Source organism: Brachyistius frenatus, unplaced genomic scaffold (genome assembly GCF_029030835.1).
Source record: "Brachyistius frenatus isolate BFR_SWC_R1_liver_20210118 unplaced genomic scaffold, ASM2903083v1 Contig_11, whole genome shotgun sequence".
In the NCBI taxonomy this organism is placed as follows: domain Eukaryota; kingdom Metazoa; phylum Chordata; class Actinopteri; family Embiotocidae; genus Brachyistius; species Brachyistius frenatus.
The window spans coordinates 2,400,001-2,421,432 of record NW_027210610.1 but is presented as its reverse complement, the minus strand read 5'-3'; the positions used below and the strand labels follow the sequence as shown (position 1 = coordinate 2,421,432).

Here is a 21,432-nt window from a genome sequence, read left to right as displayed (position 1 = left end):
TCCACAGGCGCTTCAGTGAGCCTATGAAGCCTATCTGCGGACGTGATTGAGAACACCAACTGCCAGCAGCTGATCTAGCGGACTCCATGGAACTGGCGCCGTCCCGTTTGTGTTTCTTCATCCTCCAACTCGTGACAAATATTAAAACCACGGATGAGTACTGATCCACAAAACATTATGGGCTGATAGTAGAGACATTCCCGTCCGCGCCGGCGAACAACTTTTATTCCAGGAAAACCAGCTGGAAGTAGCGCGTGCCGTGAACAATTTTGCACAATTCGCTTTAAATTGACCCAAACAGACGGAACCTCGGGCAAAATCATCCAATGCATATCGAAATTGAATCTTTGCTTAGTGCGATGCACGCTGTTCGGTCAGTGCAGGATGCCGTTTTTCCTTTTAATACATCGATACATTTTCCCAACTAACACAGTCCGGCCATTGACTTTGAGTGACGTGGTCGAGATTATTTACTGTTAAACCTCGTATAAATTAAATGTCACGATATCTAAGTTGCAGGTGACATTTGGGACGGTAATGTGGGTTTATTTGGGTCGGATCACGGCGGATGGGTTCGCTGTGTTTGCTGGTTTGGGGGCAGAATTGGTTATAACTGTCACTATGGCAGTCGCCACTCGAGCTCTATTGTCAGGAAAGTTGCCAACACCTTCAAAGATCAGGGATTCTGATAGCGGGACATAAAATTGATCACTCTGTTTCTGACAGGGGTCAAAGCTTTGTGACTGATGTGTGACCAGGTGGGAGTCCAGCTGCAAAGGGGGGACTGCAGCCGAAACCAAAGTCCTTCACTATAGGGCGCAGTGATGGCTTTCTTTTGTTCAGGAACTGGCGCATCAGACCACAGCCAATAACAGGTTAGACATTTGTTTCCCCTCATTATTATGAGGGTCAGAGGGGGTCCAAATCAACAGCAACTTCCCGAAAAACAAACTTTATAATAATCCTGCCAGATAATTTCTTTTTAATTCCACGTCGTCCCTCCCTGCAACGCCATTTTGATTCCTATATCAAAGTCACAGTCACTGGAGTGGTGCGTTTCTCCTACTTTTGTGGCGTGGTTAGTTATGTGACACAATTTTTTTTTTTTAGATAATAATCAAATTTTTCCCTTCCTCCACATCAGTGGTGCAAAAACACTGCCGGGACAACCAGGCTGCTTATCAGAGAGGAGGACCTCTATAGTGGCAGACTGCTGTAGGATAGAGACAATTTTACATGTGAACTGCCCACTGTTGTGAAATGTTCATTCTGGTTCATTACGATTATAACTCCCCTGTCTGTTTAGTAGATTGTAAATTATTAACAGTGTCAACAATCACAGATACGTTAACATTTACTCTGGAGAATTTCCCTCTTCCTCCACCTGTGTCTTTGCAGTGAGTTGATGAGTGTGTGTTTGTTAACAAAGTGAGTTCGTGGGTTAAGTGAGGAAGGAGGGACTGCCTGAGTGAAAACTACGAGGGAGGGAGGGAGGGCGATAGATTGAACGAGTGAGTGTTTTTTCTTTCATGTAGCAGAGCTGAGCGGAAGAGGGAGGGAATAGATGAAGGGGTGAGTTAAATGAATGGGTGAGCGTGTGTGTGGGGGGGCGTGGGGGGCGGGGGGGGGTCCATATCCAACAATATTATATTTATACTCAATAGCACAAGTGGAAAGGTAAATAGACATGGGTGAAGGAGTGAATAAGGCGAGCTAGAGTGACTGAGTGAATATATTTTCATGGATGGCAAACGGATGAGGAAGATAATTGGGCTGTGCTGATTCTATGCTGACTGTATAAATACTCTGTAATGGTTCAGTATGAGCATGTCTATTGTTTGCGACTCCTATTCGGGCCATGTGCAGCAGGAATAGCTGTGGCGTGTCGGCTTGTTTTGCTATGGAAGTGGTATTGGGTATCCGTCCGCTGTTTCTGTCACCGATTGTCCGGAGGGATGTATTATTGTCTTTGGCCGCGTGTGCCCCGTTAAGGAAGCGGTGCCGAGACGCAGCACCCAAACACTGACTTCTTCCGCCGGTTAGACCACTCCCTTCATCCACCGACAGAGGGACGTCCTCTACGCTGACTGGACCCCCGAGCCCTGCTCAGGATAATCTGTAACTTGATGACCAGGACGTTTTTATTAGGTCGCATGCAGAGCGTTTCATAGGCGACTAATAATGGGGCATAATTTATAATTATCTAACGACGGGTCTTGAATCCATGCCAGTATAATAGCCTGCTGTGTTTTGTTGCTGTTGTTTTTTTCCCCGTGGTTGGGGCAGGTCAAAAGATTAGTTGATTAATTAATTAACAAATTAATTGGAAGATATCATAATAGGTGATTAATCATTCAAGTCGTTATTCAGTGACAAATTCAAACATGTGTTGATTACAGCTTCTCCACTGTGAGGATGTGCTGCTTACTTAAATTGAATAACAAAAGAGAACATTGAGGATGTCACATTGGTACCCTGTTTTTTTTTTTAATGACTTTCAGATATTTAAATCAAGCAATTAATAGAATAAATAATCAGCAGTAATGAAAATAATGGGTAAGTTGCAGACTCAGGTGGTGGTAATAATAATGATCGTAATAATGACGATGGTTATGATGATAATGATAATTTATAATGATGATAATAATATTAATGATATTTTAACAGTACAAAATAAGTGTGACATTCCTCATACAAATTTGGTCTATATATAAACTCATCTATATGAAAATTTAACTTAACCTGCTGCCTCACTGAAATCCATCTTTTCAGTTTGATCTAAAGTCAAGTTAGTGTCTCAGGTGGATATATATTCAATTTACATAATGTTTAACCCAGTGCTGGTTTATTTGTCAGAAGTTGGAGACAGTCAAGTGGGAGTTATATTACATATGTATTTACAGAAGACATGTACACCATCAGTGTCAGGTGCATTTAAGCGTTGCGCCTCTAAATTTATCTGATGCCAGTTTGTAATTTTAGCATGGCCAAAACCCTCTCAAGTCTTGTCCCGTCTCTGGCCCAAGTGCATTTTGGGTAACATCCTACACAGTTTCCCTTAGGAAGGCCTCATTGTGCCTCCTATCAGGGCCTTGGATCAGTAGTCAAATGGTCCAAATCTATCCAGCTCATGATCACTTTGTGTTGAGTTAAAAACATTCTTTCTGAGTTGCTTTGATTTAAAGACGGTTGTTCACCCTGGCTTTAAAAGTCAAATACGTTTAAGATGAACCAGTTCTTTTTTTATTTACTTAAGTGACAAGAAAAGAGGCCTGGAAAGACATTTTAGATTAGAGCATTTGTTTTCCTGCTATGAATATTAAAGGTTTTTTCACACTTTTATAAAAACATCACACAATATATTTTCATCTCATTCTTTAAGCAGCATCAGGTTCATTTTTCATATCAAATAAACTAGAGACCATCTTGCGTTTAAACAGTTTAAGTAAAAGTACTTTTTAAAATACAATGTGTCGATAAAATCCCACTGATTTATGTGAAGGAATGTAATAACAACATTGTTACAAAATTATATAAATAGAATTTGAAAGTAAAGAGGAAGTGAGAGGGATGTTGAATGCCATTAAGCCAAAGCCAAGTTTATTTGTGTTGCTTCTATTCACAGTTGCCGTCTCAAAAGGACTTAACTACAATTTCAGTCATGGAAACAAACAACAACACCACCTAAACTGTGTAAAAATCCTCACAGCAAATAGGACAAATACTGTATTCACCCTTCTCAAACTGCATCTTTCACACAACATTTCCATGCAGTACACCAAATCTGTTTTCCCCTATACATACTGGGTCATACCAACATGACGGGGTGTAACATTAGTTCTGTTCTAGCAGAGTTGTTTAAATGTAACTCAAACAAATAAAAATAAATTAAAGCATATAATTCATCAATACAAGAAAATGGCTAAAAATGCAAAAGGAAGTGTTGTTGTTTTTTTTTTTTTAATATTTGAACAGTGGCACCTTCCATTCGTTAAGATATATATATTCACTTACTCTCAGTTGTTTTGTATAGCCCTATGATGTAATTGCATACAGTCTGGGCCATAAGCATTGGAGGGTAACCCATTTTTTGTGTTTTTTATGCTTTCAGCTCCAGCTCATTCATTTGAAATAAAATAATAAATACAATATTGATTATAGTGCCAAGTCTGAGCTTCAGTTTGAGTAGGTCTGTATCAATATTGAAAGAACTGTGTTGGATATAGTTGTCTCCGCAATAAGTGGCCATATTGCAAGCTTCAGGCAGCTTTTTGTTGTTTCACTGTTAGTTCATGCAGAAAAGAGCTCACGTGTGGCTCAGAGTTGATTGAAATGACATGGTCAGCTGAGGAGCACAGTTGTTGCGGATGAGCGTAAAATCACCTGCATGTTGTAAAACAATCTCTTTCTACCAGTGAGGTTCTTCGTGAACAGAACTTGGGTGGATTTAGCACAAGATGCAAACCACTGGTTGGCTTCAAAAACAGAAAGACCAGGATATAGGTCAGAAATATCCGAAAAGAAACCAGTAGAGTTCTGTAATAGAGTTCTGTGGGTTAATGAAAGAGATCAACATCTATCAAAATGATAGAGAGAGGCAAGATTAGAGTCTAAGATTAGGTCATGGCCCAAACCAACTCATCCATCAACCAGGGTGGTGCTTCTGTTATGGCTTGGGCATGTAGCTATGGCTGCCAATAGACCTGGCACATATATGCTGAAGGCACAGAGACTCCACAACAAGCAAGAACTGAATGAGACTGCACTAAAGCCCTGTTAGAGCACAAAATATTAAGTGAGATCATTATTATTTGACTTCATGTGTATCTGTCCAATTACTTTAGAATCGTTGGACGCTCCAGTTTGTTCTATATTGATTGTAAACCAACTCAAATTAACGCCGATACATTAACGTAGTATTTCTAATGTTACTTTAGATTGAATATGCTGAAGCACAGAGCTCAAGGAACAAAAACAATGTCGAACTGTCTAAATACTTACGGTCTGGACTGTGTATTGTCTGTTCGTCCAGTTTTAAAAGGCCACTTGTCCTCATGAGCGGGACATTGTTTACGCTGTCACAGATAAAACTGTGTCAGTGATTAGACCTGTATAAAGTAACAGCGTGGCACGTCGAGACAACAGATAGTGAGAGTAAGTTGTTGAAACACTAGCGGTTTTAATGCAGTTGTCCTGCGGCCAGCTGGGGTGTGAGTGCGCTCTGTGGAGGCAGTGTGTGTGCACGCAGTCGGGTTGTGACAGTTGTTTCAACACTTGGATGTCTGAGCAGGTGTCAGCGGCCAAGTGCTGCACAAGCGAGTCAACAGAGGTCCGTCAGTTTGCCCCACAGCAAGGCGTTCTTTGTGAATGTCTCGCCGGTGTTACGCTGCCTCATCTCAGTATGTAGAGCAGGTAACTATTTCCACAATGTCAGCTGTCAAAGCAGCTCTGACATGACAAGCCTCTCACTGGACACAGACTGTCAGAGCACCTGTGAGCTGTCAGTCAGACCAGCAGAGATGACTCTAACATCAGCTGTTGTGAGGTATTGTGAGTTGACAGTTGAAACATGTTTTCTCTTCTTTCTTTCTTTTTTTTTTTTTTTTTAACAGAAGTGCCCCATTGAAACGTAATCAAGCAGTCGTCAGGCATTTTTTTTTTCATTAAACTAAAGTTATTACGCTCTTATTAGTAATAAAACTAAAATCAGAGCAGCTCTTACTTTTCTTTTCAACTTGACATATTGGCTATAAGCTGCTACCACGTCTGATTTGGAACTGATACTTTGCTCTTGAAGAATGCTACATTTAGCCCTAATCCTGACTTTAACCCTTGCCCCTTTAAGACACAGGGACTTAGGTAGTGTACAAGAGTAACACAAGCTGCAACAGGCAGCCATTGGATAAGAGCCATCTAGTATGTGTAGACGTCATTTTAATTGTGATTTTTGTTTTGTTTTAAAAATTGCATCTAAAACATGCCTGAATCTTTGGAACCCATCTGGCCATGTTATAGGGAGGGTTTAATCTCTTCTACTGTTTTGATTATTTTTAAAATGTCACAATAAAAACTACTTACAAATGGTGATTTTAGTTGTTTTTTATATATATATTTCATGTGCGTTTTATATTTTTTGCCTACAGTTTTCAAGAGCTCTGTAGTTTGCCTGTAGTAGGGTGCTGTTGACTTCTGATGTGATCTGATTTCACCAGCAGGGGGGAGTAGCAGCTTAAAGACAAGTGATTAATTGTGTCACTTGCCATCCACATAGGCTTTGACTTTGTCAGGAATATAATTAGCACTGCTACAGAAATTGAGGATGTATAATTGTGTGAAACGTTTATGTTCATACCAGATGGTATTAAAAGGGGAAGCAGCACAAAATAGGATGCTTTCAAAAATAGTGGCATGAGTAGCTTTGATTCAGTTATTTCATACACAGTGTGGTGAACAGAAATCAATATTTGTGGTGACAACCCTTTGTCTTCCATCAGTGATGTTGAGATCAGGGGTTTGCGGGGGCTATACCATCTCTTAACACCTTGTTATTGTCACGGAAGATACCTCTTTATGACTTTGTGGCCAAATACTCGTCTATTAAATGAAATTGCCGTGATGAATCTAAACATCTAAAGTGTTTTAAGCACGGCACTGTATTCTGTATCGTAAACATGGTCTTGCATGGAAGCACATGGGTGATGAGCTCTCATTCAGGTGGTGTAACTGCAGATTTAAACACCAGAGGTCTCTCTACACTTCAGCCTTACCCTGTTGGTCCCAAACTACAGTATCATCAGAAGATCTGTGTTCAACACAATAGTGGCACAGTAACACAGTAATGTCAAAAATAGCAATTGATGTTTGACAGATTAGTCCTGTATCAGATGTGAATGTTGTACAGATGGAGCTGAAATAGTTGCCCCTTAAAAAAATCAGAGTTGTCAGGATTCATAGAATTTGCAATACATTACTCCCCCTTTGCTTTCCACCCTTTCTCCTCTTAATTCATTCTAATTTCAGCCTCCTTCCTCTTTCTCGCCTCTTCCATTTTATGGCCCCAAGAGATCTTCTAAGTGGAGCAGTTTGGATTAAAACTGTGTCATTCAGTGACCTGATTCATTTTTCTGCCATTTTTCATCACGCGGGGTGATTCCCTCTATTGCACAATGACTACTGCTTGACATTCAGAGGCTCGAGTGTGAAGCACCATCTATTTTACTTCTCATGATTAGTGGAGGCTGACAGGTTCAAGAAAGGCCCCAAAACAACTTGTCTTCTCAAATGATAAAAGATTAGGTCAACAAAGAGAAAAATGGAGCATCACTGTAATGCTGTGATCCGGCACATTGACAGCATGCTGAGGGTTAATTGTATTTTAGAGTAGCTGCAGTCTTCAACATTCAGAAATGAATCTTACAAACTTTCTGCTGCCGTTTTTCCAGGATGGTAAATGGCAGAAATGTTTCCCAGCATCCTCCAGACAGCTCTCCACCTTACCTGGATGTCCTCACAGAGACATCCTCAAGTTCTGATGTGATTCTGTCCCACCGGTCCACCTCAACAACCAGTTTAAGAGTTCATGAGGTAAGTTCTTGTTATTACTTTCTGTTGCACAAGTTTTCTTCCTCCCACAATGGATAATTCAGTGAGTCTGGCCGGGGTGTTGTACAAGATAACCAAAGGTTCAACGTGTATCTAGTAGCTGGATGCAATTTCAGTACATTTATGACTGACCGTGCAAAGATTTTGATTGATTGATGAGGTTATTTAAGGGTCTTGCACAAAATGGTAACCAGCCCATCTGGGTTTATAGACACTTTCAAAACTTCAAAGATAACCAAGATCACACAAATCATAATTTGCACTTCAACAAAAAAAGAGAACATTTCAAAGGATCCTCAACTTCTATACTTTTCTACTGTAGTCTTGGCTGCCATACATTTTTCAAAATTTAACAGAATAAGTCTTATAATGATGACAACTATTGGCTCCTTTCATGGATCCACATTCGACACTGAAGAAAAAGGAAATTTGGTAATGAAACTGAACTTTCACTTATTGTAACTTATTGTGGTGAAATAATACTTCAATAATCTAATTTAAAAGAAATCAGTGGAAATTCAAATGCTAGAAAATGTACAGATCTAGATTTAGACTATTTCAATTATAATTGTGATCAAATATTAAAAGGGTAATTTGGACTTAAAAACGAATTTCCTCTGAAGCAGACCGTTTCAAATTTTATACCTTCCAGATGTTGCATTGTGCAGCCCGGTGCAATCTCTTTTCTGTGTAGAAACTGATATTGCTGTAACAATCCAAATGAAATCCACCGCTGAGCCTTATTTTGTAGGAGGTACCTGAAAGTCTCGAGACTGAGCAGCAGGGCTGAAATTCATCTAGTTTTAAAACAGACTAAACAGAGATTTAAAAGACGTTTTCATAAGATAAACAAGGTAAGACTGTTAGAGAGAAACAGTGTTTTTATCCCTGTTTAAACTTGATCCTGTTTGGTGTCCATAGGGTGGAGTCCTGCTGTAGAAATTGACGTGCATCTACACTTCATGCTAAAACGCTTGTTTAGCCTGTGTACAATTAAGCCACACTGAATTAAAATCTTTAGGGCATCATGGCTCCCTCTTAGCAAAGTTTGACTGACAGAAAGTCAACCATCCTCACAAACACCTGCCTTATGGACCTGGAGATCATTAAGCTTGCGAGGAAGAGTGCAGACTGGCAGTCTAATTAATGTGTTTCTCCCTCCCTGAAAGGCCTTGTTATTCTCTCCCTCGCGCTCTCGCAGAGTCTGGACCCGTGTTTGTCTGCTGCTCTCAGGCCTTGTTAAAGAGGAGCAGGCTGCCCGGGTTGCCTTCCGCATCCATCCACCGGAGGTGAATAGAACATGAAGGGTTTAGTCAGGCTCAAGCGAGGCCATTCAGTCGGGGATGCTTCAGGCCGCAGAGACAGCATTTCACGGGAGGGTTATCTCGCTCTGTCAGTCGTCTGTGTAATGTCACTTGGTGGCAGTGTAATGGAAACAATGATAATGGCGTGACTCTTGGTGTGGGGCTGTGAGCCTAGTTGGCATCTTATTCATACATTTGGGAATGTTGCTCAACTCTATCTAGTACTATTTTGTTCCATCGAGGCCAATTGTTTATTTTCATTGTGCGATTGAATAGTGTTGCATAAACCTCTATGTTGTACTGGTTGTCTTTTTAAGAAAGATTATGTAGACTGATGTGAACATATGTTGGAGCCTGGGTGTTTTTCTTAAGAGGGATTTCTGCTTTATTTTTCTATTGTATTGTATTTTTTTTTTAGTTCATGGTACTTGCCTATCATAATTTGATGGAAGTCATTTGAGGTTACCAAGGCAACAGTTGAATCCAGTTTCATTTTGGCTGTTCTTTCAATCTGTCTCACTTGCAGTTTGAAAATCCTCCAGCAGTGACCTCATAATTAGATTTGTATTATTCATGCTCACAACTGCAGAGTATTGGAGGCAAATTAATTCTCAACATTGATTAGCAGTTGAACAAAGAAGCACATGGAGTGACTTCAGTCTTTCCACGCAGAGTAGGAAATGCTGTCGTTTCTATAGACTCAGGGTCACTGTTACTTTTTTTATTTTTTATTTTTAAACAAGAGTGTGTCACATCGGTGTAATGAAAGATGACAAAGGGAAAGACTGGGAGCCATGCCATGTTCAAGGTGGCCTAGGCCCATTAGGATAGATACAGCAGTTACTCGTCACTTCATATCGTCAACAGCTTCCATCTGACCCAATAAAGCACAGGAGACATGGCTGTAATGAGCAGGTCCAGATATCTTTTTTTTAACTTTTTCTCACATTAAAGCCATCAAGTCAGCAAGAAGGTTCAAACATCTGGTGTAATCATGGTATATAAACAGGCGGAGGCACTTTCAGTTACAGAGCCTGAAGCTGAGTTACAACAGCGCAGAAGACAAGAAACATCACGGCTTCAACCGTGATCTGTTAGCTGGAGGCGTCACCAGGTCACAACCCTGCCAACATCCTCGGCCACAATCTCAGCCTCAGCTACGGAGCATCCAAGACCGTTTCGCTTTCTTGTTTTATGAGTTGAGATTTACGTCCCCTTGTTGCTTGTGCCCTCTCCCTTATCGCTGTTGTCCTGAGGAGGAGGGGTTACTGCGGATTTGTACATAAAGAAAACATTTGTAAAAAGGGATCTCAAGAAAGTCAGCCGCCCACGTGAACAGTAACAAGTTCACTTTCCATCATTTGTATGTTCTGAGCCTCTTGTTCTGCTCTATGAATGCCGTGTTCTTTATTATGCATCAGATTAACATAAAATAAGCCTTTGTTCTGGTATTACTTGTTCTGGTCTTGTGTTATTGTTGTTGTGGTATTTACACTTAGAGCTCATTGAAGGATCAATGAGCCATTTTAAACCGTCTAAATCAAATTTGATGTTTGTTGCATGTGTGTTGGCGGTGGGAGTGTGTTTGATCAGTGCAGCCGTACAATGTGCTAATGTGCCAGTGCTTATTATTAGCACGACGAAGGGCTGCACAGCAGTCTAGTTCTCTTCGGGGGCCAGCAGTGGCATCGATATCATCCGTGGGTTTGTATTGTTTTTCCCGTGCCATTCATCATGTCTTGTGCAACGCTACAAATATCACAATTGTACCACGGTTAGGATTTTACCATATGCCTGTGTATTAGTAGCTTTTGTCTTGTTTACAGTGTGTGGGTTTGTGCGTGGATGCCTGTCTGTGCTGTCAGTAACAGGCCAGACGTGTGTGTGTGTGTGTGTGTGTGTGTGTGTGTGTGTGTGTGTGTGTGTGTGTGTGTGTGTGTGTGTGTGTGTGTGTGTGTGTGTGTGGGGGTCTGTGCCAAGTAGTAAGCGCAAAGCCGCAGTGGAACCCATCCTCCGCTCCCTCCCTGAGACGCCTTACTTGTAGTGAGGAGAGGAGCCGCAGCCCCTGACCACTCCTTCCCCATCTGCAATTGGAAGAGAGAGGCCACCTCCCTCCCCTGCCTCATTGGTATGCAGGCGGCGCAGTGTGTGTATGAGGAGAGGGACGAGAGAGAGCGAGGTAGCAGTCAGTGCAATGGGATAGAGGAGAGCGAGGAGGAGGAGGAGGAGAGTGAATGAAAGCTGCTGGATCTGCCTTGCCTGCGTGCCTGCCTGTCGTCTGCTGAAGCTGGGTTTACCGCCACGCTGCACTGGCACAGAGCAGAGTCACAACCCGTTTGCACCACCGACGCACACTCGGCACCGGTTATTACTCCAGCGACACCATCAGCAAGGAAAACCAGGGACCAAGCCCGGCAGGCTTTCTCCATCAGCATCGGGGGGGGGGACACAGCAGCAACGAAGCGGCCTGACGCTACAATTTAGGCACCAGCTGCAACCAAACCAAATCCCCCTCTACCTTTTCCCATCTTACCAACAACCACCACCACTCCTCTCTTGCTCCTCCTTATGCCCTTGTCCTCGGCGGCTCCTCTCACCTCTCTGGCCAGTATATGGATAGAAGCTCCCTGTTTCAGCTCATACAAGAGCAGGTAAGCAAGCGAGAGCGTGCAGCGGCAGAGGTTTCTATGGTTACAGGCTCCTGGTCACCTCGCCGTCTATCCAGGGACAGAGACGTGGAGGCTGGGGTGAGAGCTGATGTTAGAATTGATAGCAGGGACTGTTTGCACTGGCGAAACGAGACCATGAGACAAACAGGACAGATGCGAGCATCATGGAGCCGTGTTGGCCCCCCAAGAATGTGAGGTCAGATCATCATGAGCCACAGCAGGAGGGGCGCCATCATGGAAGGGATAATGGTAGGGATGCGTGTGCAAATGGCTGGAAATGCTGTACAAATGGATGTATAGATGAATTGATTGCTGTATTCTCCAAGTGAAAATTAACTTATTGGTCCATTATAGCTGCTGCATTAACGTTGGCAGCCAGCCATAATGCTGTATGTGCATGGATGTGTTTGTCTATCTTTTTTGTTGTTGTTGTTGTTGTTGGGATTTAACTTGTTTTTTCTCTTCTGACCACACGCCCAATATCATCATCTCAGCCTTTTATTTCTGAGGCTCAAGCATCAAGGCAGTTACTGTGGAGTCCAGGTTGCGTCTCTTTCCTTTATATCAGAAGCTCCTTTTTGGCTTTAAACTTCCCTGTCTTTTTTCAGCCTTGTTGTTGAAGGTTATTGCCAAGTGCTGGTGACCATATTAAGACCAGTGAAAAATGGTCCTCTTGACATCTGGTTTCTTACAGTCCTCTTGCCAAACTGCCATTTTTACTCTCCAATCATATTAAACTCCAGTCTGCCATCTCCGAAATGAACAAACCAGAATGAATTTTTGAGGGCAGATTCCACCAAAACAAAAGCGTGTGTATATTTGGGTAGTGCTTCTTGTTGATAAAAGTGTGTGTATGTATCTGCAGCTCTATTGGATGTTTTTTTTTTTTAAATTTTAGCTCGTGTTTTCTGGTTTTGATGACAACCTGGCCTTTTGGGGTTTGGGCTGATTGACAGATATATCGGGCAATCATTTTTTGTCCAAGAGGGATAAATCGATTGTCTGCTGCAGGGTTTTGGGGTCACTAGTGGCCCATCAGCAACACATTGATCAACAGACTCGAGAGGATGCAGATATGTGTGTGCGTGTGTCTGTGATCACGTGCGGCAGCTTCCTTTTCATGAATGTGTGTGTGTGTGTGTGTGTTTTTATGGAGGAACCCTGAGTGGGCTGAGCGAGAAGATGCTCTGTGGTCGCACCCGAGAGTCATTTACTGTATAAGCACTTTATTAATAACTGAGAGATACCGCAACGATACATATTCCTTCATAGATACATTTTAAAGCAGCATCAAAGACGCTGATATCCATTTTGGACATAGCAGGTCCTTTTACTGGAGATGAAGCAAGTATTTTTAGATTGTAAACAGATTTTCGTTTTATTGATTGTCGGGTTTATTTTGTGTGGGCCAGTATGTTCATCTAGACAGTTTGTAAGGCCTCAATTGAGCAAGCCAGAGTTCCATTAAGCTCAAGTCTGGACCACATCACTCACACTGGCTGACGACAGGCTTTTTCCACCTTTGGGACTCCATGCGGCGGCCTTTGATTTGGAAAAGGTCTCCCTAATTAAACTAGAATGAAGAGAAAACTGCCAACAGCTTTTGGACTGTGAACAGGCAAGCTTGTTTTTCAACAAAGTCCGCTGCCCGCCTAAACAGCGGGCACTTTTTTTTTTTCCTCATCTTTATCCAGGAAAATGTTTTGCCTCGTGTTGTCGCAGCTCTGCTCTCCATATTTATGCTGTCACATTGACTGGGGGGGCTTCCCACAACGACCACCGCATCCCGCCAGCCTCTGAGCAAATCCACAAGAGCACCTGGAGGTCAAGTGCTGTGCTTAAGGGCATTGTAAGTGTAGTCATCTGTAAAGGTAAAGGATTACTCAGTCGCTGTCACTGCTTTGTTTTTCATAGTCTTGCACCCTTTTTTGAACCTTTTTTATATATATATATATATATATATATATATCACTGGTTTGGCATTTCCTTTTTTGGGGGGGATTCAGCTACCATTCAGCTACCGAGTTCCTTCGTTGAAACATCCATAACTTGTTAAAGCCACTAAACTTGAATGCTTTGCAGTTTCCTGAAGTTTTCCCAAACCAGTATGAGATGTTTAGCCTTCCAAGGACATAGCAGGAGCACTGCAGGCCTAAAGGAGAGAGGATAATGCAAGCCTGTCATGCTGAACCACATGAAAATGCGGCAGGGGAAGAGAAGAACGCAAGATGAGTGAGTTTATTAGTCTTTGTCTGCTGGAGGTTGCAATGCTGAGCTCAGGCTATTTCTGGCCTGTGCAGGCTCACACATACAGTATGCTCATCATCAGAGCACGCACATGCACGCACAAAAACACGGCTCCTCTGATGCGCTTTCTATATTGCAGTGCCGCTGATAAAGCCAAGTTGATGGTCAGCCAGTAAAGTGTGCGGTCATTCGTTGGTGAATATCTCCCTCTGTGCCATTGACTTCTTATCTGGCTTATTCATATCTTGCCCATAAAGACCTGGGGTCATGCATAGTATTCTGACATTCTGTCAAGTCGAGAGAGTAAGGCTCTTATACACGTCCCCCTTTCAGCATTTTTGGATACTTATTTGCACTCGTCTGCGTTTGAAGACGCCTCTGGCTGTTTGTTCTGTGTTTAAACACCAAGAAGTGGGGTCACATGATTGTTTGCATCATGGAACGTTGCTTTGATGATTCTCTGAAGTGGTGTCCACTTGAGGAGAGAGAGAGGTGGAGGGGGGATCTTCTGGATCTTAGGACTGTCACATCACAGTGGAAAAAGTTTAAATGCAGTGATAGCAGAACATGCGATAATACCAGCAGTGCATCCCGAGGCCAGCAGAGACAATTCAGAGGCATTTATCTGATGCTATGCAAATATGCTGTGCCCTGTAAATGCCACTGCTCTCTGCAGATACACATCCCTATTCAAGCTTGACAGTCTTGTGCACAGAGACCAAAAGTAGTCTGTAGTATTGGCTCGGTGCCACAGGGTTCACACTGAGACTGGACCTTGGAACCATTCCGGTGCTGCATTCCTGTCTGGTGGAGTTCATGTAATCACCATCTTCCAAAGGATAAATACTGTTTATTTGTCAGCTAGCATCAACCTTTCACGGCCTTATTATATTTCTTCTTAAATTATTTATGTCATGAAAAAGGATTACGTGAGTTATGGTAGCGCTTCTGCTTATACCTTTCCAGTTTGTGGTGAACCTACTGCATTATGTTGTGAGTAATTGATTTTAATTTGATTAACCTATTTGCTTACATAACGTATATAGACCAAAATGTTTTAATTTCATTATATCTGGGCAGGTGGTTATTATTACAGAGGTGTGTGCAAACATGGATGACCTCAAGACAGCTGGAGTGTAAGCGGGTGTAAGCACTATAGAAGGTAGATCCTGGTTTAAAGATTTAGAGCTACTTACTCATTTTCTTGGTTGTTAAGGCTATATAATTTCAGAAAATAGTGAAGGATGTCCATCACAGTTTCCTGGGGCTCAAGGTGACATCTTCATATTGCTTGGTTCATCTGATCAATCGCATAAAATTCAAGAAATTCAAGGGGGAAAAAAAAAGCGAAAAATATTTTGGCGTAAAGAAGCTGCAGGTGGTGTTTTTTTTGTTTGTTTTTTTTAAATCATTTCTTCTGATAACATAAAATATTAGTCATGAAAAGTGTTCCTGATTAATATTTTGATGATCAAGGAATTGGTTAATCAACCATATGATTCAGGTATAATAACATTACCCAGCGAGTTCTTATCCCAGGGCATGAAATACTGCTGTTTTGTCCAAGCTGTTTGCGTCAGTGAGACACAGCAGGTGCCTTTTGTCGTTGGCAGAGTGGTCACCCGGGTTAAAGAAGGAGGTCATGTGATGGAGTAGAATGAGTGACAAAGTCCGCATGGAGAGTTCAGGATGGTTGGATGGAACAAACACAGGACTTTCACCCAGGAGACCGGTGTTGGATTCCATCAGAAAGTCACGAGTCCATGTGAATCGTAAAGTGAATAACTTACAGTACGTAACATATTTAACGTACTGTACGGGAAGTGACTTTTGTTGCATGCACAACATTACTTGCGTAAAATGACATATTTAAACCCCAGCCACGGTCTTTTACTGACCAAATTGCAACCATATCACATTTGGTGGTTCTTGGTGCCTAAACCTTAGGAAGCTTGTCCATATGTCTGAGAAGCCAAAGGTAGAATGACAGTATCTGACGCTCTTGGATGAGAATGGGTTAGGTTATCTTTAGCAGAGTAACGGAAACCTACAAAACGGTTTAAATTCTACCGTCTTGTGTTTGCCAACATTTAAAGAGGATGCCTGCAAGTAGCAACCAGCCTGTATGCTTTCTGCCCTTTTATGATGGGACTACAGTTTTAGCCACACTTCCATTAGTGCCACATACGGAGGTAATCGTCATCCTCCGTGTCATGTCTTCTGCATGTTGGATGATAGAAGCGTCTGGGTTTCAGTCCGCTGGCAGTGTTTTTATCATGGCTGGGGTTTGCGGGCGTCCCTGGGCCGGAGGGTTCGCTCTCGAGCCCCTGTGGAACAGACTGATAACTCAGTCGTTGGCTGAGGCTCAGTCAGAATCACTGCGCTGATGGTAATAGAGGTTCCCGAGGGTTGACACCGAGATCACTCCCCTGCAGTAAGCATCCCACTCCTCGTACACATGTATACATTTCCATCCTGTGTCTTGTCCATCTCCTCCCACTTGCTTTTGAGCCAGCCAAGTTCGGTTGCCCCCGCTGCCTTGACACGTCCACCTTCCATCCATAATCTCACCCCTCCGCCTCCCTTTTACAGCTAAACCCTGATGTGGTTTTATTACCGCCCCAGTCTTATCTCATTGGTTTCTTTCCATCCATCTGCATTAAAAAAAACACATTCTTTCCCTCCCAGGCATCTGTATCCTTCCCTTCTCTCGTTGTCTGTCTCTCTCTTTCCTCCCTTTTGTGTCTTTCCCTTTTGCCTCCCGAATGCCAATATGTCGGGGGGGAGAAAAAAAAAGGGGGGGGTGCAATGCAAGAAAAGGGATGACACGCAGGCGACTGGTAACCATGGCAATGCATGCAGCTTGTCAAAGTGTCGCCCTCACCAGTGTTGGATCGCTTCAATAACTGCTTCCCTTTCTGGGCTTTTTCCCTCCTTCTTTCAACCCTTTCTTTTCTTCGTTTCCCTGCCGCCCCTCTCCTGTTTGTGCACGTCACCAGCCTGTCCAAGGCAAGGGGGAAAAAAAACAGCCTCTACTTCCCAGCACTCTTTCATCTCAGTGTACCTCATGTCGGTAATTGATAGCCCTAATTGGCTACAAGAACCAATCCTCCACCTCCTTGTATCCTCGGCAGACGGTCTCCCCCGTGTAACGTTCTTCCTGAATAAGGTCAGACGACGGAGGGAGTAGTGTCTGTGCCGTATGACAGCTCAGCGTCAACACTCGGTTTGTGTAAATGTGCACAGCCACATACAATGCGCCTCGGTGTCTCTGCCGCTGTATGTGTAGTGTAGTGATGTGCTGACATATGGAGGCTGACAGTAATCAGACGTCCCCAGTGTGGCTCTCTGTTCCCCCTGTCAGCCCGGGCTGAGCCAGGAGCACATTAGAATCTGATCTATCTCTCCTCTGTGGCAAGTGGATGCCGAGCACTGGAGTGTGTCACAGCCCTCTTATAGGAAAGAGAAGAAGCGGAGTCACTGCCAGACCGCTGGGTTAGGCAGACGCACACACAACAGCGGTGAGGCATTTTTATTCTTTATGCGTCTTACTTTCATATCTGTATCCTCTCTGGCTGTCTCTGTTCTTCTCTCCTTTTGTTTCATACCTTCTCCTCCTTCTCCTTTAATTTTGTCATTTTTCATTTTCTCTTATTTCATCAACCCACCAACCACCCACCTCCCTCTCCCATTTTCCACCTCTTACCTCTCTGCTGTCGTCTTTTTTTTCCTCTCTCCCCCTATATTCCCCACATGTCATCCTGGTACACTAACACATCACAAACACTGGAGATATGTGCACGCTTTTGCTCTCTCCTTAAAGAAAGAATGGGGCCATGTTTTAACAAACATCCATGGAATACAGAGTTATGGGGATTATCTAAAAATAGACACGGCCCTGTTTTTCTTTTCCCATCTTGTTTCATTTTTGTCCGCAAATTTGGTTTCACGTATGTTTCGGGGTGCCTTGAGATTGATGGCTATCAAGTTGAGCCGACCAGGAGCCCAGTGTTGAGATTACAGTCTGAGGTACAATGACCAAGAAGGAGATATTCTGCCTGTGATGTGTAAACAGTCCTCTGTCAAACACTGCAAAGTGTTTTCTGTAAAGTAAGTGAAGTCTGCAAGGCTGAGTGTGTGCAGAATCTTTGTTAATACTGTTTATCGGATATTGTTTCTGCTGGTGAGAGTTGTGTTAGTGCACATAGAGTATTGTAAACCTAACAAAATCCATTCACTCCATGAACTAGCAGTGGGAAGACACTCATTCGGAGTCAAGCATCATCAAAACTAACCCATTAGTTTCTGCCTCCGCTGTGCTCCCCCAGCTGAATAAAGACAGAAATGTTTTGGGGGAGTGAAAAAGCTGATTCAATGGAATTAAAAAGGAATGTCTGTGTCTAACTAAACGACTGTGAAAACCACTGGCAACTGTGCAGGGAGAAGCAAAGCGCATATAGTAAACATGCCCAGACGCAGACACACAAACGCACTCACACCACTCTGATTGATCTTCTTTGCTCCTTTCGCCGAGCAGTGAAGCTTTAAGCCCTGAGCCTCCTGCGGTAGAGACCGACACGGTGCGGCAGAGTTTAATGCCGTCCTCCTCATGCAGCCGTTGTAACATCTTTGTCTCACCGTGTTGGAGCAGACCGCGTCCACACTAAGGTGGGCAGCCCAGACAGGGGGAATGTTCTCATGGACAACAGGACACGGGCAACGATGATCCAGCATGACTGACTACACACTGACGCAACATCTGAAAGCTCACTTCCTCCCCAGGGCAACGAGAGGCTGTTGGTTTACTATCCAAAACCTAATGAGGCTGTGTTAGCATTCAGGAAACAGTCAAATGATAAGCAGCAAGGACTCTTCCCATGTGGTCCCTTTGTACTGCTTCGGTTTGTCCTCGGGCACATTTTCGCAAACACAGTCAGATTCACTAAGGAGAGCTGGCATGAGAAATTAACGCTCCATTGGAGAGCAATTCAATCGCATTTAAGAGGAGAAAGTAGAGAGAAAAATTGAGTAATATGTATGTGAAGCTGTCACTCGAAAAAAAAAAACCCACATGACATAAACCAAGCGTAGACACACCCTATACTTTACAAGCCATTTTTAACCTGGTGCTATTTTAGACAACTGCACTCAGCCCTTTTTATGACACTCTCCCGCTTGAATCAATTACGAGAAGTAGCATACAGGCATCAGCAGTAATAACCCACGGGGCTGTGGGTCTCAGCGAGTGAGTGGTGATTATAAAAACCACACTGACTGCGAGGCTGCAAATGTGACCGAGGACGGACTCGCGCAGTCAAATGAGGCATCCACTCCGAAACAAAGACTGAAAAATCCACCTCATTTAATGCCGAAGGATTTTTTTTTTTTTTTTTTTTTTCAGGGAAGCTGCAGTTCACTGTGTAGTAGACCGACGTGCCCACCTGTTTTCTGTCACTGCTCCCTACGTCAACTGTTGCCGCTTGGTTTCGACACACTTGCTCCTTTTAGGAGGTTGAACGAGGCCTTTTTCTTAAGGCAGGTCTAATTATTTTAAAGGCATCATAATCAATACCAGCATCACTGTCTGAGCTCATGCTGTAAGCCCTACAGATCTCATTTGTCTTCATGACTATTGTGTGTGTTTATACATCTCAGTTGCCCGTCACTGATGCATTCCCCCTCAGGGCAAAGTGACACTTCATCTCTGCAGCGCTGCTTATTAAAGAATCAGAACGCATCGCAGTGCAATGCACCTGTTATCAAGCAGAATTTATCACAAAATGTCTAAGAGTGGGCTGTTTTTCTTTTTTTCCAGCTGGACCCAGAGAACACCGGTTTCATCGCAGTGGAGAACTTCACCAGCTTGGTGGAGCACCATGAGCTGCAGCTGGACCCATCCAAACTGGACATGTTGTTAGCCCTCGTCCAGAGCAATGAAGAGGGACAGGTGTGCTACCAGGAGCTCATCGAGCTGGTGAGTCGCACGAGACATCTCACGGACACATATTTTCCCGGCCATTTTTTTTCTTTTTCTTTTTTTTTTTCTTTGTTGGATTTTCAGAAAGGTTGCAGAATTGATTCAGACAGAACCGGCGAGGTCTGCAGTAGCAAAAATTGACTCGACCGTTCAGGTCGTTGTCCTGCAAAAGAAGGATCAATCTCTCCCGTTAATGTGTCGGTAAATCCAGACACTTAACCTCGCAAGCCGCACACAGCAAGTACGAGAAAACGCCCACACCGAGCTGACAGAGCACCGTATTAAAGCAATAGATTTTATTTATTGTAACTCGTATATTCAAAGGCAATTATACGCTGAAAAAAAATTTAAGTGGCTGCATACAAAACACCTCCCTGGTCACTTTGAACTATTGCATATTTTCCACTGGCAAGAATGTTTTACATTCTGATGTGAGGACAGTCCTCGTACTAGTATACTCGCTTAACCCCAGCCACAGATATTTTTGCTCTGAGGCAGCTTTCGTCTTTTGTCACCGCTCTGAATGTGAGGTCAGGCTCTTCCTTCTCTTCCTCTTCGTTTTATTCAATCCCTTTTTCTTCTCCCTATCTGTGTTTACCATTGTGTTCCTGTTAGAAATTCACGTTGAGCTTTCTATGTTGAAAGGCTTGATCCTCTGCGAGCACCGAGACGAGCACCTGCCTTTGGCTCCTGGCACCACACGGGTGTAAGCACCGTGATTAATTCAGCGCAATGCAATTCCTGGCGTGTTTTTCACTTCCTTAAGCTCATCTCCCCCCCCCCTTTACTTGCTTTCTCTTTCTATGTATTTGTCTCTGTGCTTTTCTCTTATCTCTTTCTCTCTCCCTGTGTTGTGTTACCCATGGTTTTTTTAATGAAGGCCACATGAGGCCACTCGATTTGGAGTCCATCCCATTTCTGAGGTCTCTGCCACGACAGAGAAATAACTGTAGAGGTGCTGCTCCCACAGCGCAGCCTCTCCCTGACGTCAGCCATCCTTCTTACAAGTATACAGCTCTCTTTCTCCATCATTCTTGAAGTGTTTTATTTATTTTTTTGATCCACCTCATTTCAACGCATTCTCATCTCAATCCTCCCTTCTTCAAGCTATGCAATATCACCCTCCTCCGCCACCCCCCAACAGTCAGATCTCATTTCCTTTTCTTTCATTCTCTTCTCTTTTCCTTGTGAGCCTATGTTCAGCGGGAAAAAAAACAACCAAAAAAACCCACCTCTGTCTCGCCTCCAACAGCATCAGCAAAATTGCCCATCAGCCAAATGCAAATTGCCTTCGATTAGCCCAGCATTGGTGGTAGCAGGCAGTAATCTGAGTCACGTATATCGAACCCCAGGTCTGATTTTAAAGATTTGTCTGACAGACACACGTAAATGTGTATAGAACACACTGGCGCTGTTCTGCAGATGCATGCTATTTACATATATAGAAACACTTTCGAGAAGTTAATGATGAATTAATGCAGCCACCTACTCTCCCCCTCCCTCCCCCCAAAACGCAGACAGACTCTCATTCATACACGAGCACCACCGGTACAGATTTGCTGAGTAATTTAGAGGATATTTGAATGTTGATGCGAGTCTGGCCCCCCCATCGTGCAGCAGGTGATGCGTGAGC

At 43.2% G+C, this 21,432-nt stretch overlaps 1 protein-coding gene across 5 annotated transcripts in view; it reads left to right on the top strand.

Annotated features, from left to right (window-relative positions):
* Positions 1-7,459: 7,459 nt before the first annotated feature.
* Positions 7,460-21,432, top strand: part of rhbdl1 (rhomboid, veinlet-like 1 (Drosophila)) — a 48,128-nt gene continuing 34,155 nt past the window's right edge. The window contains exons 1-2 of one of the 5 annotated variants that reach the window (XM_069691488.1): positions 7,460-7,584; positions 19,638-19,796. In XM_069691488.1, coding sequence (XP_069547589.1) covers positions 19,731-19,796 — 66 coding nt within the window. In that variant the 5' untranslated portion in view covers positions 7,460-7,584; positions 19,638-19,730. The other 4 variants (XM_069691485.1, XM_069691484.1, XM_069691487.1 and 1 more) reach the window with 4 other exon arrangements.